The sequence below is a fragment of the Canis aureus genome, chromosome 24 (assembly GCF_053574225.1).
Source record: "Canis aureus isolate CA01 chromosome 24, VMU_Caureus_v.1.0, whole genome shotgun sequence".
Classification (NCBI taxonomy): Eukaryota; Metazoa; Chordata; class Mammalia; order Carnivora; family Canidae; genus Canis; species Canis aureus.
The window spans coordinates 24,940,707-24,964,923 of NC_135634.1; the positions used below are offsets into that span (position 1 = coordinate 24,940,707).

A 24,217-nucleotide genomic window follows, 5' to 3' on the forward strand; every position below is an offset into this window, starting at 1 on the left:
ATCTTAACTAACTCTCAATGAGAGGCTAAATTATCACACCAATAAAGGACCTGAGGCGCCCTCTGATGGCAAAATGATGCAATGCTCTGTAATGAACTATAAATTGGATTTCAGATCGAAATCAGTAAATTCATTAAAGAATTGTAAACAGTTTTGTGAAGGCTTTGTAATTTCCTAATGTTTGGCCATAAGTTTTGTCTCTTCTATGCTTTATTTAGACTGTGTTCCAAAAAGGCTGTTGTCTGTTGGTGGAGGTGTACTAGGGGTTTCTCCTTAATAGTTATTGCAGTGTTTCTTTTCTTAGGTCCCCTGCCATGGCTGGTGGATTATTTGCCATTGAACGAGACTTCTTCTTTGAACTGGGTCTGTATGATCCAGGTCTCCAGATTTGGGGTGGTGAAAACTTTGAGATCTCATATAAGGTAATATTTCATTTAAACAAATGTAGTTCTCTAAGTAGTTACTGACTTTTGTCACTTTTGGATAAGGCTGGTTTCTTTTGGGGAAAAAGCTGTTTAATGCATTTGTCTAAATTATAAAGAATGACTAACAAAAATGCATGCTTTGGTGAAAAATAGCTCAAAATGCAAACTCCAGACTTCTTACATATTTACATGGTTCATCTCACCATTGGATCCAGCAAACTTCAAAAACGAAAATACCAGGTGCCTGGGTGACTCAGTTAAGTGTCTGACTTGGTTTCAGCTCAGGTCATGATCTCAGGGTCCCAGGATCGAGTCCCATGTCAGGCCCCATGCTCAGCAGGGAGTCTACTAGAGGATTCCCTCTCTCCCTCTGCCCCTATTTAAAAAAAATAAAAATACCTCTCCTCCTCCCACTCCCCACCTTACCCTTTAGGCTTTCTGTACATTGAAGCCTTTTGTTATAAAAGCCCTTTGGAGAATCTGCATGTATGGGGGCCACATTTGACCATCCACTGACACAGTTATCCTTTATCACATGATGATTCGGGATTGAAGCAGATCCCAGCTATGAATGTGCATCCTCAGACTGACATTGGAGCTGCTTTCCTGCAGTACCCACCCTGTTGTTAATGCTCCAACCCCTTCCTCCCATTGCCCAAAAGAAAGAATGAGAACTGTAATCACAGTTTGAATTAAACAGATATTTATTGTTTCTTGTGTTAAATGGCCAGATACAGAAGAAGAAGAATTCAGTCCTTGCTGTCAAGCAACGTAGGGTTCATAAGAAGAGATTAGAATTTTATTGAGATTCGTAATACGATAAGAAGGTAGTTGGCATTCAACTGGTGTGATTAAGAAACAGCATCATATTGGAGGTAGAATTTGAAGCCGACTAGAAAGGTGGGCATGCTATCGATAAGCAGAGATAAGGAGAGGGAAAGGAGACCTCAAAGCAAATAGAATGGGGAAAGGTACAAAGGTAGGAACATGAAGAATACATTCAGAGACAGTGAGGAACACAGTTTAGCAGACTCTGATGGCATGAGTAAGAAAGATATCCAAGAAGAGGAAATGGACAGGTACGTTAGGACTGTATGGATGAGAGCCTTTAATGCGGACTCTAGAGATTTTTACTGAATTTGATAAGCAGTGGCAACCTATTGAAGACACTAAGCAAGGGACTAACATAACCCAAAGCTGCCCTTAAGCTAGAATAATCTCTTACTATAAATATAAGGATAGCTCTGAGTAGAGAGAAGCTGGAGGTGAAGAAGCCAGTTTGAATCACCCAGGTGGGAAATACATTAGCAGTGGAAATGGCGAATGCTATCAGGAATGAAGAATCTGTGTAACTTTGCAAGGTTACACTGGGAAGAGGGTATTTAAAGCTACAGATACACAAAAGGCACTTAGAAGCATAATAATACTGCATTTCCTGTTGCCTTGTTTGTTATTATATGAGTTTGAAAAAGGCCCTATTTTAAGATGTGTTTAGTTTATGAATTCCCCATGGACCCTGTATCTAATTTAGATTTTATATTCTATCTATAAGGCAAATTTTCAACTATAATTTATTTTGATCTTTGAAACAACTTCCACATATATTTTTCCTTGATAGATATGGCAGTGTGGTGGCAAATTACTGTTTGTCCCTTGCTCTCGTGTTGGACACATCTACCGTCTTGAGGGTTGGCAAGGGAATCCTCCACCCATTTATGTTGGGTCTTCTCCAACTCTAAAGGTGAGTTTTTGGATAAAAGAGCAATCCCTATCAAAATACCATGAGCATTTCTCACAGAGCTGGAACAATCTTAAAATTTGTATGGAACCAGAAAAGACCCCAGATAGCCAAAGGAATGTTGAAAAAGAAAAGCAAACCTGGAGACATCACAGTTCTGGACTTCCTGCTGTATTACAAAGCTATGATCATCAAGACAGTGTGGTAATGGATAAAAGGAAAGAAGCCGAGGGAACTATGAACACCACATGTGCCACATTTATATACCACATGCCATGGTAGTCACTTAACTGTCAGCTTGCTGAAAGGGATAAATCTTTTAAGCAGTCATGCCGGCTCTCCCTTTTAGCTTAAGCTGCACTTATTCATGAAACACCTTATGTTTTTGTTTTGTTTTGGTTTTATTTGAGGTATAGTTGATACATAATATTATGTATGTTATATTACTTAACAGGTCTACAGTACACAAGTATTCAACATTTACATACATTATGAAGTGACCACCACAATAAATCTAGCTACAATCTGTCACCATAAAATTGTTACAATATTAACTCTATTCCATATGCTGTGCATTGCTTCCCCTTCCCCTATGACACCCATCTGCCTATTCCTGTCCCCTCTTGCAACCATCAGTTTGTTCTCTGCATCTATGAATCCGTTTCTGTGTTGCTTTGTTTGTTTTGTCTTTTAGATTCCACATAGTGAAATCATATGGTATTTGTCTTTCTCTCCCTTATTTCACTTAATGTAATACCACCCATGTTGTCCATCCAGGTCCATCTATTTCTCCCAATTGGCAAAATTTCATTCTTTTTTATATCTGAGTAATATTCCATTGTGTGTGTGTGTGTGTGTGTGTGTGTAGGTGTATCTATATACCCCACAACTGTCTTATCTTTCAGTATTATCATTGGACACTTAGGTTGCTTCCATATCTTGGCTATTGTAAATTGTATTATAAATAATGCTGCAATGAACAAAGGGGCACATACATCTTTTTGAATTAGTGTTTTTATACTCTGGATAAATACTCAGAAGTAGAATTGCTAGGTTGTACGGTAGTTCTATTTTTAATTTTTTGAGGAATCGCCATACTATTTTCCATAGTGACTGCACCAATTTGCATTTTCAGAAACAGTACAGGAGGGTTCCCTTTTCTTCATATTCTCACCAACACATGTTATTTCTTGCCTTTTTGACAATAGCCATTCTGATAACTGTGAGGTGATACCTCATTGTAGTTTTAATTTGTGCTTCTCTGATGATTAGTAATGTTAAGTATCTTTTCATGTGTCTATTGACCACCTGTATGTCTTTGGAGAAATGTCTATTCAGGTCATGTGCCCATTTTTTAATTGGGTTGTTTGTTTTTTAATGCAGTCATATGAGTTCTTTATATATTTTGGTATTAACCCCTGTTTGGTTGGATTATTTGCAACTATCCTCCTATTCAGTAGGATGCCTTTTCATTTTATTGACGGTTTTCTTCACTATACAAAAACTTTTTAGTTTAATGTAGCCTAATTACTTATTTTTCTTTTGTTGCACTTGCCTGGGGAGATAGACCCAAAAAAAAAAAAATGTTGTCCAAGAACTTCCTTCCTATATTTTCTTAGGAATTTTATGGTTTCAGGTTTTATATGTAAGCCTTAGTCCATTTTGAGTTTATTTTGTATATGGTATAAAAAAGCAGTCTAGTTTTATTCTTTTGCAAGTAGCTGTCCAGTTTTCCCACATTTTTTTGAGGAAACCATCTTTTCCCCCTTTGCCTTCTTTAATAATTGACCATATAAGCCTAGGTTTATTTTTGGCCTATCTGTTCCATTGACATATGTATCTGTTTTTGTGCCAATACTATCCTGTTCTGTTTACTATAGCTTTGTAGTATAGTTTGAAAGCAGAGAGCATGAGACCTTCAGGTTTGTTCTTTCTCAAGATTACTTTGGTTATTCTGGATCTTTTGTGGTTCCACACAAATTTTTAGATTATTTGTTCTTGTTCTATAAAAAATACTATTGGTATTTTGATAGAGATTGTGCTGAATCTGTAAATTACTTTGGGTAGTATGACATCTTAACAATATTGATTCTTCCAATCCATAAGCTATACCATAAGAGTATGGTATATCTTTTCATTTATTTGTATTGTCTTCAATTTCTTTCATCAGTGTCTTATAGTTTTTGAGTATGGGTCTTTCACCACCTTAGTTAAATTTATTTCTAGATTTTTTTGATGCAATTATAAATGTTACTGTTCTTAATTTCTTTTTCTGATAGTTCATTATTAGTGTATAGAGATACAACAGACATATATATATATTAGTTTTGTATACTACAACTTTACTGAATTCATTTATTCTAATAGCTTTTTGATAGAGTCTACAGGGTTTTCTATATAAAGTGTTGTCATGTCATCTGCAAATAGTGACAGCTTTACTTCTTCTTTCCCAATTTGGATACTCTTTATTTTTTTCTTGTTTGATTGCCATGGCTAGGACTTCCAACATTAAGTTGAATAAAAGTGACAGGAGTGGGAATCCTTGTCCCAGATCTTAGATGGAAATCTTTTGGCTTTTCATCATTGAGTATGATGTTGGCTTGTGGGCTTGTCGTATATGACCTCCATTATTTTGAAATATGTTCCCTCTATACTCATTTTATTGAGAATTTTTATCATAAATGGATGTTGAATTTCATCAAATGCTTTTTCTGTATCAATTGAGAAAATTATACAATATTTATCTTTCTTTTTATTAATGTGGTGTATCATGTTGACTAATTTGTGGATATTGAACTATCCTTGCATCCCTGGAATGAATCCCCCTTGATCATGGTGTATAAACCTTTCAGTGTATTGTTGAATTCAGCTTGCTGATATCTTGTTGAGGATTTTTGCTGATATCTATGTTCATCGGGGATCTTATTATTTTTTAAGAGTATTCATTGTATCCCATTCCAATTAAGATTTCTATATTGAATGTTCTCCATGAGAAGACATTTCAAGACAAAAAAAAACAAAAACAGGGTTCCCTGGGTGGTGCAGCGGTTTGGCACCTGCCTTTGGCCCAGGGCGTGATCCTGGAGACCCGGGATCGAATCCCACATCGGGCTCCCAGTGCATAGAGCCTGCTTCTCCCTCTGCCTGTGTCTCTGCCTCTCTCTCTCTCTCTCTGTGACTATCATAAATAAATAAAAATTAAAAAAAAATTAAAAAAACAAAACAAAACTGCCACTCTGTGGGAAAGTAGTTAAAAGGAAAATACGGCTTCTGTTACTTACACAAAGTAAAATATTATTTTTTTTGGTCTGAAAAGTTAATCATATTAGGAGTTTGTGTATTAAACAAAATCAGTTTTGAACAATGCTTGCAAAAGATTAATATCTTTTGTTCCTCAAACCAGGGGCAAACCAGAAAAGCTTCACACAGAGGCTAAATGTCCTACTGCTAGGGATATGAAGTCCTCTATTCCTGACTGAGCAGCTTTAAGTTTCTTTAGTTGGGCTGCTTTCATAAATTCTAAGAGCATAGGAGTCTGATTCCATTCATTTTCTGGAGCCCTTAACCAAGTCAAAAGCAGTTTATTATTTGATGCAGGTACAACTCAGGACAGTTCCTTAAGGGGAAGTAGATAATAGAAGCAGAGATGGAAAGGCCTTAGGAATGAACACAGCTTCCTAACTAGCCAAATTGTCATAGAAATGGCCAAATGGAGCCCCAGCTACAAAAGGACATGAGATTAAAATATTCACAATAAAACCAAGAGCACCAAATTAACAACAGACCTGACTGGCATGGCAGGAAAAGAGTGCCCTTGGAGCTGGACTCATAATCACGAAGAATTCATGAAAAGTCACATTGATTCATGAAGGTTTGTGCTATAAGGAAAAGGAAAATCGATGAGAGGGAAATCTTTATCCATTCTGAAAATTAACTGTACATATTGTAAAAACAACCCGATAAGTGTAACATTCAGTTTATACTTCATGAGTGCCTAGAGTGTGCCAGGCACTATTTTTCCCTCCAGCTCTAGTATCATCCACTTCAACCACTGTGTGCCAGTGGTTTACATTTATTTATCCAGCTCATCTGTCTTCTCTGAGCTTCCGACTTTGATGGGCAGTTGTCCCCTAGAATTAATCTTCTCAATGGCCCTCCAGCATGTCAAATTCAATGTAGTCAAAGCTGAACTTTGGAACTTCTTCTCAAAAGCAATATCTTTTCCTATATTCTGTTTGCCCATGAATGAACCTGAGGGGGTTGTAAGGGTAGTCTTCTCCCTTCCCGCCCCCCCTCCCCCCTTACCAAGTCGTGAAGATTCTAGTTCATACATATCTCTGAAATCCATTCCTTTCTATGCTCTGTGCAGGTCCCCAAGTCTCTCCCACAGGTATTAAATAGCCTCCTACTTGGCTCTCTGCCATCGGATGCCACCCCTCCATTCCATCCTCTGCCCACTATCGACATCATTCCCCTGAAAATTAAACTGGTTGTCTGTAGCTGCTTAAAATCTTTTGAAGACTCTCAGCTAAAGGATAAAGTTAAAAATCCTTTAAAAAGAAGCATAATAGGGGCATCTGGGTGGCTCAGTGGTTGAGCGTCTACCTTCAGCTCAGGTCATGATCCTGGAGTCCTTGGATCGAGTCCCACATCAAACTCTCCGCAGGGAGCCTGCTTTTCTCCCTCTGCCTATGTCTCTGCCTCTCTCTGTGTGTCTCTCGTGAATAAATAAATATCTTTAAAAAATAAAGAAGCATAATAATGATAGCTAACACTTTTTGAGTGCTTAGTGTATATCAGACACTAAATGTTTCTTAATTTTCACAAAACACAACAAAGTAAATTGTGGAAAACTACTCCTAGGATTCCAAAGGCACCATGATTTGTCATACTTCTTTTGGGTTTCTCTTTGCTCTTAATGCTATTCCCACATAATTAACCACTTCCTTTAAGACTGAATTGTCCCATGCCCCTGCATGGTGCCCCTCTGGCCCTCTCCATCCCAAATGCTTTAAATGTACCTTCTTTTTGTTGCTGTAACCTTATGTGTGTTCATTTAATTCTTGATGTTCATTAGTGTCTAGAAGACAGGGGCTGTGTCTAGTTTTGGATGGATTTGCAAAAATTAAAAATAGCTAGCAATAATATATGTGTTCTCAGGACACCTAGGTGGCTCAGCAGTTGGGCACATCTGCCTTCAGCTCGGTGTGATCCTGGAGTACTGGAATCAAGCCCCATATCAGGCTTCCTGCATGGAGCCTGCTTCTCCCTCTGCCTGTGTCTCTGCCTCTCTCTCTCTCTCTCTCTCTGTCTCTCATGAATAAATAAAATCTTAAAAATATATATATATATATATGTATGTGTGTTCTTTTATGATACTACCACATAAAACTCTTCCATGGGCTTTTGCAACAGCATGCCCTTGTTCACCCATGTTCACTCTATGGTAGTTATAGCCTAGGAGAATTTTAATTTTCTACTCCTGCTGTAAAACAGGGATCAGCAACTATGGCCTGTGGACCAAATCCAGCCCTTTTCAGTAAAGTTATATTGGAGCACCACCCCACCCATTTGTTTGCATATCATGTTCAGCTACTTTCTCACTACAACAACAGAGCTGAATAGTTCCTTCAGAAACTGTGTAGCCCACTGTGCCAAAGATACTTACCCTCTGGTCTTTAATAGAGAAGATTGGCTAATGAATCATGTAGAAGACCAAGGGACTAGATTGAGGATGTACTAAATCTGTTATATTCGTGCTTGCATGCATTCATTCAGTTAAACCTTAGAAGATAGATCTATGTCAGTTATCACAATGTCAGCTTATTTTATTGCTTTTCCTTAAAGTACATCAACTGTGGAAAATATCCAACTAATTCCGGGTTATAGCAAAATGGTTCTATTATAGTTGGAACATGATCCAAAAAGCCACTTGCAAAAAAAATGTGTTTTATTCAACAGAGTTATTGTTTTTTTGTGATGGTTTTCGAAATGAGCCTTTTCCCCACACATTGCTGATAGTGCGGTTCTAATAGAAAGAGATTGTTGTAGGTGAGTGAGCATCAGTGTCCAGCCAGCCTCTCCTAAGCTCTTTCTGGGCTTCACCTTCTTCCTCTAGAAGCAGAATAGAACGTGTGATCTTAGAATATATGATCTTAAGCTCAGTGATGTCACATTCTGTCCATCCCTTCTTGATGAACATGGATGACATTTTATCCTTAGCAATTGACGTGTTAGAGTCCTTCGCTCACTTGCATTTGTTTGATTAAATATCAGGTGCCTTTAATAGGAGTTTGTTACATGTTGGTCATATTTTGTGTGTCTAAGATGGGCTGTTTATGGCATTGCTGATAATTTTCTTTTTCATAATGATATTTTCTTTTTTACAGAATTATGTTAGAGTTGTAGAGGTTTGGTGGGATGAATATAAAGACTACTTCTATGCTAGTCGTCCTGAATCAAAGGCATTACCATATGGAGATATATCTGAGCTGAAAAAATTTCGAGAAGATCACAACTGCAAAAGTTTCAAATGGTTCATGGAAGAAATAGCTTATGATATAACTTCACACTACCCTCTACCTCCCAAAAATGTCGAATGGGGAGAAGTAAGTACCATCCGGTATTCAGATCTCAAAATGTGTGTGTTTTTAGAGGCTCAGTTTGGGTGAAGGCAGAAGGAGATTGGAAAATATGTGAGTGAAAGAGAATTCTTGGGGCAAAGTTTCTCTAAAAACTGTCTGGTAACCTACCCCACCTTTCCATTGGACCATTAACATCTCCCCTAATGACCCAACCACTGTGTCCCCTGCTCTCAGCTTTCAGACTTCTGGCTCTCCATCGTAGAATGCTGTCCACTCCCTGCAGCTCCTATCCTTTCCCTGCCCCTTACTCCAACTCCCTTTTCCTAATTCTAATTTATCCTATTGCTCTCAATTTAGAGACATCAATTCTGAAAAGCCTTTCTTACTCTTCCCCACTCCATCAGAAAGATTGAGTTCTTGATCTTTCCATGGGTTCTCAGTAACACTCATGATTGCCTATCCCTCAGCCAGTCTCCATGCTTAACACCTGGTTCATGATTGTGTCCCAGTGGATTAATGCGGAGACCCCCATATACAGTAGGGACTCAAACAGTGCTTGTCAAATGAATGAATGAATGAATGAATGAATGAATGGTAACTGAGAAGAAGTAAAGTCAGGCCAAGGCATTGATTGGTGGTGTCATTTGTTTCTTCAGACTTGTTTTTATAACCTCATTTCTGATTTCATTCACCCATGAGCCTTATGCTGCTGCCTCATGGGCATATTAAACATGCCATGAACTTTCAAAACTAGGTACTGTTGCTTAATAATGTATTCAGCAACTAGTGGTCAAAGGCCTGCTATGTGCCAGTTGGTCTTCTACACATGAAACAAAACAAGCAGGTCCCTTTCATTAGGGGAAAGGTCTCTCTCCTTGGGTGAGTGGGGGAAAGAGATAACAACAGTGAAGACAAAGAAGGTAATGGTGGATGGTGGTAAGGCCTACAAGGGAAATAAATGGGTGATGTTCAGGAGGATGCAGGGACAGATTAAGGAAAGCTTCTTTGAAGAGGTGACATTTAATCTGAGATCTGAATGACAAACCAGAGAGTCAGGAGAAAGTGTTCCAAGGAAAGAAAATGGTAAGGTTGGAGGCTCTGAGCCAAGAATGCTTTGCCTTTGGGATAATCAGAAGAGATGAGATTAATGAGGAGGGAGGCTTTTATCCTATGGGTGTAGAAAGCCATGGAAGGGTTTTAAGCAGGTAACATAAGTTGATTTATGCTTTGCTTTTTAATTACCCTGTCATGAGAGCCTGGAGTAGAAACAAGGATGCCAGTTAGGAAACTAGTAGGGTAGTTCAGTGAGAAGCAGTGGTAGCTGAGACCAGGATTGTCAAAAATGGAACAGAGAGAAGCAGACAAATGAGATACATAATTCATCTAGAGGCAATCACTAATGGATGGGGATGTGAAGGATATGGGCCAATTTTGATTTTTGTGGGGTATTTTTTTTAGATTTTATTTATTTATTCATGAGAGACACAGAGAGAGGGAGGCAGAGACTTAGGTAGAGGGAGAGGCAGCCTTCATGCAGGGAGCCTGATGTGGGACTCCATCCTGGGACTCCAGGATCACACCCTGAGCCAAAGGCAGACACTCAACCGCTGAGCCACCCAGGCGTCCCACCAGTTCTGTTTTTTATTTGAGTAGCTGCTGAGGTGGCAGCCGAGATGGGGACGCTGGTAGAGGGGATAAGGGGGAAGCGTTGGGGAATGGCAAGTTCTTTACTGGTGTTCTGGTCGTATGAAGTGCCTGTGAGACACCCAGGGGCAGCTGTCAAGTAGTTATTAGACTAGGTGATATTGAAGCCCAGAGATGGAAGTACATTTGAATCCATCAGCAGGTAGATTGTTTCATGAAACTGAATGAACTCACTTAGGGAGAAAATATAGATAAAAGAAGACAGGATCTGTCCCTAAGGAATTCCAACATTTTGGGTTTGGAAATAAAAGAAGCCAACACTTAATGCTGTGCTCCTCTTGGTTTAATATCTTTCCCCCCACCCCTCATACTCTTACTTCACCTCTGTTTCTGTTATAGCAAGTTGTGTTTGACTCCTAACTAAACCATGAGCACCTGAAGTCCAGACCACATTTTGGTTATCTTTTAATCTCCAAGGACTCCTGATTAGTACAGTGCCATCTACATAAAGAGAATGAATCCTCTTGGTGATCTTGTTCAGTCTCATAGCCTTAAAACCGTCTTCATGCTGATGACTCTCAAATTTCTATCTCCAGCCCAAATCTCTCTCCCAGAGCCCACACAAGTGCATTCAACATGCTACTTGATGTCTCCACATGAATGCTAAACTGTTGTCCACTTTTTGGTTCTTTGTTCATTTTTGTAGATCAGAGGGCTTGAGACTGTTTACTGCATTGACAGCATGGGGAAGACAAATGGAGGCTTTGTTGAACTAGGACCCTGCCACAGGATGGGAGGCAATCAGGTGAATAACCACACTTCTATGTTTTCATAGTCTGCTGCATTGGGGCAGCCAGTCTTTATGATCACAGGATTTAGTATGCTTTTTAATTTGCTAATTCTGTCTGTAAAAAAAACTGACAGTGCTAAAGCATTTACTTAGATGAGGGAGATGATAGCAGTATTAGGTTTTCACATAAGCAATCCAAATCTAGAATTTGTATCTGACATAAGAGATTAGAATATAGTCCTATGTGAGTATATAAATAACCATGTATAGCCTAGCTTTCTAATAATTTTATTTGCAAGTACTCTTCAGTATTCCACATTTCCCACTAATAAGCTGGGATGTTACTGCCAGGAAGGCATATTTCACTAGTAATATTTTCTTATTTCCTTATGTGGGTATATTGTTCTTGTTTCTGATTAGGATTATGAAACCTCATCAGCATTGTTTCCACTTTTTCATCTGCTAACACTGTGGATACATAATAAATATGTGTTAATGACCCATTCTATATCTAAGAGGCTAAAGAACATAATCTTTTAATATTTTAAGTGTTAGCAGGAGTCTTCCCTAATATCAAAATGAATATAGTTTCTATCTTGGGACATAGAATTCTAAATATACAGAAAAATTATTTAAAAATAAGATAATCATTGAGTTTAATTATGAGTTAAGTTTTTAAAAAAAATAATGTATATAAGCAGAGAGAGTGCCTTGTTATTTTCTTTTTTTTTTTTTTTAATAGCTTTTTCGAATCAACGAAGCAAATCAACTCATGCAGTATGACCAGTGTTTAACAAAGGGGCCTGATGGATCAAAAATTATGATTACACACTGTAATCTAAATGAATTTAAGGAATGGCAGTACTTCAAGGTATTGTGCACTTCAAGTCCTGAAATAATATTGTTTGCTATTTCATTTTAATACCATCTACCATCTGGAATTTAGATGTATAAATCTGAAAACCTGCATTCAAAATGACTTGCATTTGCCTTTCATTTAGCCATTTGTTTCCCTGAGCACTGAGTGACTCCTTCTTTCCATAAAGAAACATCACTTTCATTCTCTGGTGCAAGGTTGTCATGTAATGAGGTCACAGAATATCAACCAAGACCCACTGCTAATTTCAGCAGCATGGGAAAACCTGTTCTGTGATGCAATTATCACCATTGTTCTAATATCAAAATCTGATTTTTTAAACCTAAATGAGTCATTCATTAAAGTAAAATTATTAAAAAGTTATATATATTACTGAAATTATATATGTATAAAAATTTTTATATATTGCATTTATATTTCATGTTGTCCAGCAGGTGGAGATAGAGACAAACAAATAACACTTAGAAGTCTGAGACTTCGCAACTTCTTTATTGCAACTGGGTAAATACTGCCTGTTGCTTGCTTTAAAGGTCATGTTTAGTTTTTCACTTGACATCAGCCACAGGAGCAGTTTTTCTCTTTTAGCTATGAATATTCAAAGTTCTTTGCCAAGTTGAAGATCCCAACATGTAAATGTATTTATGGATAATTTTCAGTGTCTAGACTTGACTAAATCAATTTATTGTGAGATGCAGAGTTGAGAAAGCTGCCCCAAACTGAAAGAACCTGGCAAACCTCAACTTTATTTTCTCATCTAGTAGTTGGTATCATACTGTGTCTGTCTTACAGATGTCTTACTTATTTGCAATGTAGTGATGTTATTATGACCCAGCTTTATGTTTTCAGTTATCATCATTCATAAGTACTTATTATGAAGTGGGAAGTATGTGTCAGTTGCTGATTTTTTTCTTATAACAACTTAGGAAGGAGAAGATTAACACAAACCCGGAAGAACAGAGCATTTATTTCCACAAAGAAAGATGAATAATTAACAATAAATGATGGCAGTCAGTGAGAACAGTATTAATAAAATAGTAAAAGAAGGCTATTGCAGACCAGAAACTATCATCCAGAATAATTCAGTATATTTTAGATATTTCAAAGGCCACAGCATTGAATATACATTTGTGCCTCAGACATTACTAAATATTCCTTAGGGCCCGATGATGTGGTGGCTTAAAAAAGAAATCAAAGCACATCATACTCTAATGGCAGAGGGGCACCTGGGTGGCTCAGCAGTTGAGCATCTGCCTTTGGCTCAGGGTGTGATCCTGGGGTCATGGGATTGAGTCCCGTATTAGGCTCCCTGCCAGAAGCCTACTTCTCCCTCTGCCTATGTCTCTCAAGAATTAATAAATAAAATCTGGGATCCCTGGGTGGCGCAGCGGTTTGGCGCCTGCCTTTGGCCCAGGGCGCGATCCTGGAGACCCGGGATCAAATCCCACGTCGGGCTCCCGGTGCATGGAGCCTGCTTATGTCTCTGCCTCTCTCTCTGTGTGACTATCATAAATAAATAAAAATTAAAAAAAAAATAACAAAAAAGAAAGAAAACATTTAAAAATAAATAAATAAAATCTTTTTTTAAAAAATACTGTAATGGCAGGGCAGCCCTGGTGGCGCAGCAGTTTGGCGCCGCCTGCAGCCTGGGGTGTGATCCTGGAGACCCGGGATCGAGTCCCACATCGGGCTCCCTGCTTCTCCCTCTGTTTGTGTCTCTGCCCCTCTCTCTCTGTGTCTATGAATAAAAAAATAAAATCTTAAAAAAAATATTCTAATGGCAGAAAAGAAAAAACCACAGAAATGAAAATAAGCAACATGTCATAGGTTAACAAAAGAGAGATTCATAGGAGGAATTATTTAGGATGAGTTTCATAGAGGAAGTATCATTGTACCAAGTCTTGAGATATAAAAAGTCTTTTAATAAAGGATAAGTAAGAAAACTGGGTGAGCAAAGGCACGGAATGAAAGTGTGTAGAAAACTCTGGGAATCATGTTTAGTTTAGTCTCCCTAAATTGTAGTCCACCTGAAAGAACACTAGCTTCATTTTGTAAGTTTTGGAGAATGCATGACTTTTTTTGAGCAACACAGTGAAACAATGGATACTTTTAGGAAAATAACTCTGGGAACATTGTGAAGTATGGACTGATAAGCATATAGGTTCATTCAGCAGTTCTCAAACTTTGCAGTCTCTAGATTATCTCCACACTCTTGAAAATTATTGAGACCCCCCCCCAAAGATTTTATTTATCTAGGTCATAGCTAAAAATATTTTCTGAATGGAAATTAAGCCTGAGAAATTTTGTAAATATGTATTTATATGGTATTCTGTTTGTATCTGTATTAATTCATGTAAAAGCTACTACATGTTAATAACATGAATAACAAATTACTATTTTTCAAAAAAAAGAAGAATGGCATTGCTTTAGGATATTGTAAATCCCCTTAAATGTCTGGATTAATAGAAGATCACTGGATTTTCCTACTGCTTCTGCATTCAGTTTGATATGTTGTTTTAGTTAAAGTATATGAGAAAAACCTAGCCTCAAACATGCAGTTAGAAAAGAGAGGGTTAATAGCCTTTTCAGATAATTGTATTCTTTTTTGATGCTACTCCACAGCTAAATAAGTGGTAGTTTCTGAAAAGTTACTTGCAATGTAGAATCTGAAACTATATCAGTGAACATTTTGCCCTAAGTTACATTAAAATCCATTGGTCTGTCTAATGCTCTGAATGGGTCTCTTACCTATGTCTGCTTTTGTAACATCATGCATTGCTTGTTTGAAAAATATTGGCTCACTAAGTTATATAGATCTTCCAGATGTTGACACGTTTTATTATACAGTGTCAAAAAATTACAAATTTAACAACTGATTTCATGGTGACTCTGTCAAGTTCATGGTGGGTACAAGCTTTCTACAACTCTAATTTTGTGAAAAGTCAAATCCTATCAGTGGCAGCAAGTACTGTCAGGTTAGTGTTGCTGTTTTTAAGTGATAGGCTTACTTCATTTTCTAGAAAATGTCTACCCAGTCCCAAGTTTGAATAATCATGATTTGTCTAGAGTTATCCTTTCGAGTCAAAATGACATTACATGAGAAAAAGCACCTAATTGGACTCTCAGGTCAAACAAGGGTATATGTGCTTTCCTTTAAGAAAACCACTGTACCTCACTATACCAAAGTGTTTTATGCATACTATCCATTTCATCTCCGAATATTTTTTAAAGATTTTATTTATTTATTCATGAGACACAGAGGTAGAGATATAGGCAGAGGGAGAAGCAGGCTTCCAGTAGGGAGCCCAGTGCAGGACTTGATCCCAGGACCCTGGGATCATGACCTGAACCAAAGGCAGATGCTCAACCACTAGCCACCCAGGCATCCCTCATCTCCAAATTTTTTTAAAAGTATACTCATGGGTAGAGGTGCCTGGGTAGCTCAGTTGGTTGAGCATCTGGCTCTTGGTTTCAGCTCAAGTCATGATCTCATAGGTCATGAGACCAAGCCCCACATTGAGCTCTGCACTCAGTGGTGAGTCTGCTTGAGATTCATTTCCTCTGCCTTTTCCCCTACTAATAAGTTTTACTGTTTCATCACAGACATCTTTAAGTAAAACTAGCATTTTAGCTGTGGCTGTATGGCCATGAATAATGAGACTCCTAGCACACGTATGTCACTGCTTGATTTATGCTCAGGGCCCAGCACTTCCACCTGCCATTTCTTTTGTACCATCAGTATAAACATCAGTGCAACGAAAAAGGCAAATGGGGTTATTATAAACATAGTTTTGACTTTACAAACTCAATCATAGTCTAAGGATTACAGTATGAGAAGCCCTGAGCTATACTGAAGATATCTACAACAGAGGATGAGGGCTAACCTAAGCCATATGCAATGGGCCTGGGGAGGTATAGATCAGAGACATTGCAAATATCAGTCCTCGGTGACTGCTACAATTTGAATGAGTGAAGGAAAGTGGAGCATGAAATGTCTCTGTCCTGAGGACTGGAAGGATGATTTGCCATTAACCAGGATGGGAATTGAAGAAGTAGGTTTGGAGGAGAAGACAGAATTGAAGTTTTGTATACCATTGAATCTGAGGTACCAGGTACCAGCGGTACATTATGATTTAACAATAAAGGGGCTTACAAGACTGACAATCAGGAAAAATCCAAAGTCTGAGGTATGTTTGGTTTAAGCCACCCGATTTGCTTGGATTATCTTCTTGGGAAAGCCAGGTAATGACTTCTAATGTCAGTGATACCAAAAAGAGTACAAATTTAAAATTCCTTTGTCCTTTGTTTTGCAGAGTCTGCACAGATTTACTCACATTCCTTCAGGAAAGTGCTTAGATCGCTCAGATGTCCTACATCAAGTGTTCATCTCCAATTGCGACTCCAGTAAAATGACTCAAAAGTGGGAAATGAACAACATCCATAGTGTTTAGAAAGAATAAAAGGAACCAATAACCTACCTACTGACACGTACATTTATACAGGACTGAAAATCGCCTGAAACCTGCTGCAACTATTATTAACTCTGTACAGCTCCGAACCCAGAACCTCCTGATCAGTTTGAAGGACGTTGATAAACTGTGATTTTACAATAACATTATCATCTGCAGTTACTGTTTACAAAACTGCTTTTACCTTAAACTTTGTAGATGTTTACATCTTTTTTTGTTTTAAGATGATGTTGGTAATTTGTGCATTTAGCTCTGTTTTATTTAGAATAGAGTTAAAAGCATTGTTGTCTTCTTTGGGATTACACTCAGGGGTCTGAAAGGCAGTTTGATTTTTTTTTTTTTTTAACACACTTGAAAAAAGGTTGGAGTAACCAGACTTTCATATATAACTTGGTGATTATCAACCTGTTGTGTCTTTATTTAATTTTACATCCTTATGAAGCACTGCCACAGGTTCTTAGCCAAGGTGGCCTTCCTTCACAGTCATGCTGCTTTTTTGAAAGGTGAATTTCAACACATTTAGTGCCTCTTTCATTTCTCAGTATATATTTCAAGAGCTTTTGATGAAATTTATAAGACAGTAATGATGGAATTGTCATCTGTATGAGGAAATTCTTACTTCTCAGAAACGAATTTATGTGCTACCATTTGCTCTGAAATTGAATGTTGTATGGCTTGAAAAAGAAAATACAGTATAGAACATCCAAGGCTATTTCATAGGGTTGAAGATTATATGGCATTAATTCCCTTACTTGTTGGCATTCCCAACACTGTTGATACTGACTCCTAAGATAGCAAAGGGGAACTATCAACTAGAGAAAAATTGTCCACTAGTATCTGGGATTTACTTTTCTCCAATATCTATCACTACAGAAAATTAATCCTTAATTTTGAAACCTTGAAGTGTGCAGGGGTAACAGAAACAATAAAACACCGCTGTAAACACATCAAAGGTTCATTCTGACCAAGGTAAGAATTCCCAAGCCCTTGTTAGATTAAGCCTTACAAAACTCCTGTGCATTATAACCTAAGCTGTGCAGCCTCTGAAGCCAAGAGTAAATGGGTGTTTCATGTATATCTTCATCCAAATGAAATTCCCTCTACATTTTTTTAAATAAAAAAAGGCTATTTAAAAATATAGTTCATTAATAAATATGAACTTGTTAAGTTAGCTGTTAGTCCCCTAGTATTTCTTAATTTTTTTTTTTTTTAGGAAGCATATTTCTATTAGTATTTTTCCAGTGAAAAGAAGACTTGTCTGGATTTAAACACTTATTTAATAGTAGCTACTATAGGAAAACCAAATAGTGCAACTGGTCAATTCAATTTTAATCTAAATAAGTCTTTTGTTACCCAAAAGATTAAAATGCTACAGAGTACAAAAAAAAAAAAAAAAAAAGGAAAGAAAGAAAGAAAAAGGAAAAAAAACCTGATGAAGTGGGGAATGGCAAGTAAATTAAGCATTTTTGATCTTGTAATCATGATATCATTACAATGAAAGGAATTTCACAAACTACTGCCAGAGGGAACTGTTTCTAATTAAAGCTTAAAAAAGGAAAGAAAAAAAAAATCTACATTTGTTTAGAAGAAAAGCCTACAAATTTGTTTCTTCCAAGCTTAGCTCCTAAATTTGGAGAGTCAGAGTTAAACATCCTGAACAGTTTTATTTATGATTTTGAATTGTCAATTTATATTTTGCTACTGATCTGTGATCAACCATTTTAACTTTCATTCATCTCTAGGGATGTTTAAAAAGAATACATTTATATATGCTTATATAATTGCAAAATAAATCAACAATAAAAAGGAAACTAAGAGAATTGGTACTTTAATTACTTGTGTCTTTGCAAATAGGCTCCATTTTCCTTGTTGAATAGATTATAACTTGTTAACTATGCATAGGCCTAAGAAAGGTGGCACATAAACTGTGCATGTAAATTTTAAATGGGTATTTTGTGCAATTCGTTGATACTCTATGAAAATGATTCTATATTATTGAAATCAGAAACCTTACCAGACATGAAAAACATCAGAAGCTGCTGCCATATGACTATTTTCTACTGTAGCCTGCTTTGGAAATAATTCACATATCCTTGCTTTGTAAGTTAATAATATCACTATGCATTTCTACACATTTTATAAATTTGATTTATGCAGATTTTGATACACTGTATGTTTCTGTAGAAATTGTATAAAATTCAAATTTTATTAGGGATAATTTTGAGAAGTTTATGTATATCTTAATTCTGGGTTGCTTGTTTTTTAGGTGAGAAAAAATAAAATACTGTATTTTAATCCATGAATTTTTTTTCAGTACTCGTAATCATTTCTAAATTCAAACACTGCATGCTTGAAATAATTTGATTTTAATCTTTATAACACTAACATAATAGCTAAAATATCATATAGTTATATGTTGAATATATGCTTGAATATTAATTATAATTCTGCTTAAAATGTGCTTGGAAAACTTGGAGCTTACATATCGTAGGAAGGTAACATAACATAAAGGTTTATTTTTGCCTCTGGTTGCCTATGTATAGCAATTTTCTTTTTTAAAGTCACTTATTCAATTATAAAAAAACAACTCAGCAACATATCTTTTTTGGCACCGCATTCTTCTATAAAATTGCCCATTGAAAGCAAAAATTTCTTTAAGTCAAAACTCTTTACAATCTGACCAATCAAGTGAGTAGAGAGAAAGGAAACCTACCAAAAAAATAGAAGTAGGCCATAGGACCTTGTGGCACAGTATTCACCATCTCAAGAAAAGATATGGCCGCTAATGTTCCAATAAATGACAGTATTGATTTTAGAAACTTTCAGTTGACTTGGCTATTGTCACATCTTCTAATTCTCAGCTGCTATACCAAAGATCTGAAAAAGTCACATAGGACCAGACTGGAGTAAACGTCTCATCTGTTAAGACACAGTCTTATAGGTATCTTGGGATATATTTTATTTCAGGACAGATTCTAATAAAAAAAAAAAAAAATCCACTTATAATTCAATGGTAAGTACTTCATCTGAGCCAGGTAACTAGTAGGCCAGCCATTTAGGTATGTGAAAATTAATCTAGGTAAAAGCAGATTTAAAATATCAAGCACTATGAAAATGCCTATCATTCATTAGAATCAGTCAGTTGCAGGAAAATGGACAGAGAATGGTGTTTGTAGTGCACTATTTCCTGGAATTGAGATTAATGGAACGATGGATTCTAAACTAAATCCAATAATTGTTTTGCAATTGTTGACGATTTTGAAATGCCCCTAATTGAGCCCACATCCGAGCAGAGCTGGGATGGGGAGGACGCCTCATTTTCACAATAGAGTGATGCTACAATCTGTTCACCTGAATAAATATAGTATGGTGGACTAGTCTGTGTCAAATCTCTGTTCCACTACAAATTACTCATGTAACCTTGGAAAGTTATTGAACCTTTGCACCTCAGTCTTCCCATTTGCAAACTGGGGAGAATAATTGTGCCTATTTTGTGGGATTTTGCTAATATTGTATGAATATATATAAAGTGTTTAGGATAGCTCCCAGCATATAGTCACAGTAATAAATATTAGCTGTAATGATCTGGTTTCAAAGCCTTAAATTTTGTTTTTAATCAGAAGACAGGGACACTGCAAGCTCTATATAAAGGCTACATGTGTGTACCTATGTTTCATATGTGAGAGAACACTACCCACACTTTACGAATGAAGCTCAGAAGTTAAGCTGCTGCTTAAATTGGGGTAAAATGTTTATCCTTAAGGGAATAAATGATCTCTACTTCACATCACTTACATAGCATGTGTAAAATATAGTTTTTAGCAGTCTGATTTAACCCTTGGGTAGAACTAAGTGCATCTTGAAGAATGTTTAAGAAAATGTCTTTAAGTGGAATATCTCAGGTTTTTTATATGGGCAAATAAACTCCAATTTAATGTTTAAATGTACAAAGCAAAACTAAAACTTTTCGTAGAAAATACAACTGGACTTCCATGACATAGTAATTGGTATTGGGCTTACCCTGCTATCCTAAACAACTATAAAGTATAAAATATATGGGCTGTTTTGATGAATTGGATTAAAGGCAAAGGAGACAGATACTTTCCTTGCAAAGGAAACATGCAAGGTGAACCTCAGGTTTACCATGTCTGTCTGTCTGTCTGGGAGAACTTTCATGATCATGGTACAGGAAAATGGAGCTCAAACAGAGGTGACACTGGTGAGCTGAGGAGGCAGACAATAGAGTTAGGTGCTGCTGAGACAGCTGGAATTTACAGGGGTTACCAGAGGGAAGTGCACTTGAACACCAGGAGATTGGTACAGGAATTTTTATAACACTGCCATTTACAATGGCAAAAACCCCAAGAACAACTTAAATACTCATAATCATTACACTGCAATGAGCATGAAGTACTTATAAACAAGTCAGGATAATGTTAACAAGTCAGGATAATGTTAAGTGAAGAAAGCAATTCCCAAGACGTCATTAGCAAATATTTTTTGTAAAATCAAAGGCAACTAAAACATACAAGAAGTCATATATATATATATATATATATATATATATGTAATAGATTAAATACCTTGTCCAAGTTCAAATTTAGTGTTAAGAGTCAAGGACATAAAGTTAAGGACATAAACAACTCTATCAGTACCTCCGGAACCATGTGGGAAGAATTTCTATTTGTGTTTTACACGCAATGTAGTTTTCCTTTCTACCTTGACTTTCAAAAATCTCAGAATTGGGTTCCTCAAAAAATTAAAAATAGAACTACCCTACGATCTAGTAATCAACTACTGGGTATTTACCCAAAAAATACAAACACTAATTTAGAGGGAAACATGCACCCCTATTTTTATTGCAGCTATTTACAGCTGCAATTTATTGCAGCTATTTATTGCGTTATTTACAATAGCCAAGATATGGAAGCAGCACAAGTGTCCACTGATAGATGAATGGATAAAGATGTGTGTGCACATGCGTGTGTATATAAAATGGAATATTACTCAGCCATAAAAAAGAAAATCTTGCCATTTGCAACAACATGGACGGAGCTAGATAGTACAATGCTAAGCAAAGTAAGTCAGAGAAAGACAAATACCATATGACCTCACTTGTATGTGTAATTTAAGAACCAAACCAGTGAACAAAGGAAAAAACACAAACCAAGAAACAGACTTAAAAAACTAATGGTTGCCGAGGGGAGGTGCATAGGGAATGGGTGAAACAGGAGATGATGATTAAAGAGTACACTTATCATGATGAAAAAATAAAATGATTTTAAAAATCTCAACTGAAAAAAAAAAATCTCAACTGAATCAGATACTCCTACCACAGCAACTATCTTAACCCATATGTATTGGTATGTATATTTTTAGCTAATATTTATTATTAATTATCTCTTGCCACTCAGGTAAGTGTCTTATATTACTGTATTTAATCCTCAAAATTTCTAACTTTATAGATGAGGAAATTGAAAGGTTGTATGACTTGTCTGATGTTACCAAACCAGTAAGAAACAGAGACCTATTCAAACTCTAATCCGAGTCCCAAGTATAAACTCTTCATCTCATCTCATTCTTAATCTTTATAACCTTGTTTTTCCCTTTGTCTGTTTGTACTTTAAGTAATCTCTATGCCCAATGTGGGGCTCAAATTCATGACCCCAGAATCAAGTGTTGCATGCTCTATCTACCAACCGAGTCAGCCAGGTGCCCCGTCTGTATTTTAATTTATCCTTTGTATAAGCCATCTCATTTTTATTGGAAAAATGTGAAGAATCAAAGAATAACAAAAGTAAATGAATTAGTGTTTTATTATCTTACCTGATGTCCTAGTTGACTGCCACATCTTCCTGAAGGAATGAGACTGGATCAGTTGACATAAAAGATCAATTCCAGTTCTTAAGTTTGATGCTCCATGTTGCTTAAATGTTTCTTTTCTTCTAATATAATGCTGTGTTCCTAAGCCTACTATTCCATAGATATGCTAACTCCTAGAAGAAGCTCTAAGGGAAAAGTCTGCACTATAAATCCTGAAGAGAGGCTCAGGAGCACAGTGAAATTCCATTAAGATCTCAGAAACAATGTCTATACACACATTTACTACAGGATAAAAAATTAGAGGAGTTTCCAGTTAGGGTGAAAAAAGTTTCTTATACAACTATCAAAACAATGCTGCTTAGCTGGAAAGCACACATAAACTTAGCAACAGTCCTAACGGGTAAATATTAATCATCTTACATTTACCTACTTAATTTATATAAGTGGCAAACTCGCATTCCTTGGGTAGAATCTTACCTGTAGACGTTTTCTTTGAACCTGACATTTGAATTCATTGCTAATATTTGATTCAGATTTCACTTTAAAAAATACAAATCTAGATTTTTGGTTCCATTTGAAAATTTGGGGTACTTGGAAATCCTAGACCTATATTTCCATCCAACAAGACTGAATTAAATAGTAGCTGCCCTCTTTATCAACAGTATTTTTGTTTATAAGTATTTATAGAGTACCTAACTATGTTTCTGGCACAGGGTATAGAGCATTATACAAAAATAAAAATTCATGACCCTCCTAGATCTTATTTTTGTGTATGCTCATCACTTTACCACTCCCAGCCCTTTTCCCTGTCTACACTCTATGGATCTTTGCATTTCCTGCCAATATTCTACTTTTCTCTGAAAATGCCATTGTGTCCAACAAGAATACCATGAGGAGTCTAAAAATGGGTTATTTCTAGAGAAATGTTTTAAAGGGATTGGATCTAATGCAGTGGCCTAACAGCTCCTTTATCTTTCTTCTTGCTATTCTCCAAGAAATAAGATCATTACTGCTTTATAAAACATTTTTAGTGGCATATTTGTAATAGGTTTAAGACAATGCTATATTTGTACTAGTCTAAGACAAGCTTATAATCTACTACTTACAATAAATAATGCTGTTAAAAAGCAAAATACTTACAAAAAGGCATACTATCATCTAATGAGCAAGTTCCCACTTGACTGCTTCAATATATAAGAAAACTTAGGATCTTCTAACCCAGCTTTACCAATAAAAAAAACAAAAGTAGTAGCTGCCATCTGGAAAGAAATTTGAGCCCCTACCTGAGTCCTTGACCAAAATAAATTCCGGAAAGATCAAAGATTTAATTAAATAATAACATTTTTTAAAAGAAAGTGGATAATTTTTATCATCTTTGGGTGGGAAAGGCCTCCCAAAACCACTAAAGAATTAATAAAATTGCCTACATAAAAATAAATTCTCGCATAAAGAAAATATCATAAAGTCAAAAGGCAAATGACAAGGAGAAAAGTATTTACAATGCCTGTCACAGTCACTTCCCTTACTCTCCACAGATTACTATTACAAAAACCTGAGACAGACCACAGGAAATAAATGGCCCTTAAAAATATGCTCAACTCTTAATAGTAGGAACCAGTTTTTGTAAATTAAAATAGATTAAAAAGATTAAAAAGTTTGATAACTATTATGTTGCTGAGATGAGGAAATCGATACTCTAAAACATTCACTGCTGTTGAGTATGTATCAGTACAACCTCTATCGAGAGCAATTTTGGCAGGCTTTAGTTAACAAAACATAAGAGGTTTCCAGCATATACCAAGAACAGCTGACCTTTCAACAATGTAGGTTTGACCTGTGCACTGTCCATTTAAATGTGGATTTTTTTACG

At 36.5% G+C, this 24,217-nt stretch overlaps 1 protein-coding gene across 8 annotated transcripts in view; it reads left to right on the top strand.

The window, feature by feature from the left end:
* Nucleotides 1-18,827, top strand: part of GALNT7 (polypeptide N-acetylgalactosaminyltransferase 7) — a 136,422-nt gene extending 117,595 nt beyond the window's left edge. For all 8 annotated transcript variants that reach the window (XM_077868566.1, XM_077868564.1, XM_077868568.1 and 5 more), the window contains 6 exons: nt 305-422; nt 2,044-2,166; nt 8,553-8,771; nt 11,098-11,196; nt 11,924-12,052; nt 16,369-18,827. In XM_077868566.1, coding sequence (XP_077724692.1) covers nt 305-422; nt 2,044-2,166; nt 8,553-8,771; nt 11,098-11,196; nt 11,924-12,052; nt 16,369-16,506 — 826 coding nt within the window. In that variant the 3' untranslated portion in view covers nt 16,507-18,827. The remainder of the gene's footprint in view (nt 1-304; nt 423-2,043; nt 2,167-8,552; nt 8,772-11,097; nt 11,197-11,923; nt 12,053-16,368) is intronic.
* The last annotated feature ends 5,390 nt before the right edge of the window (nt 18,828-24,217 follow it).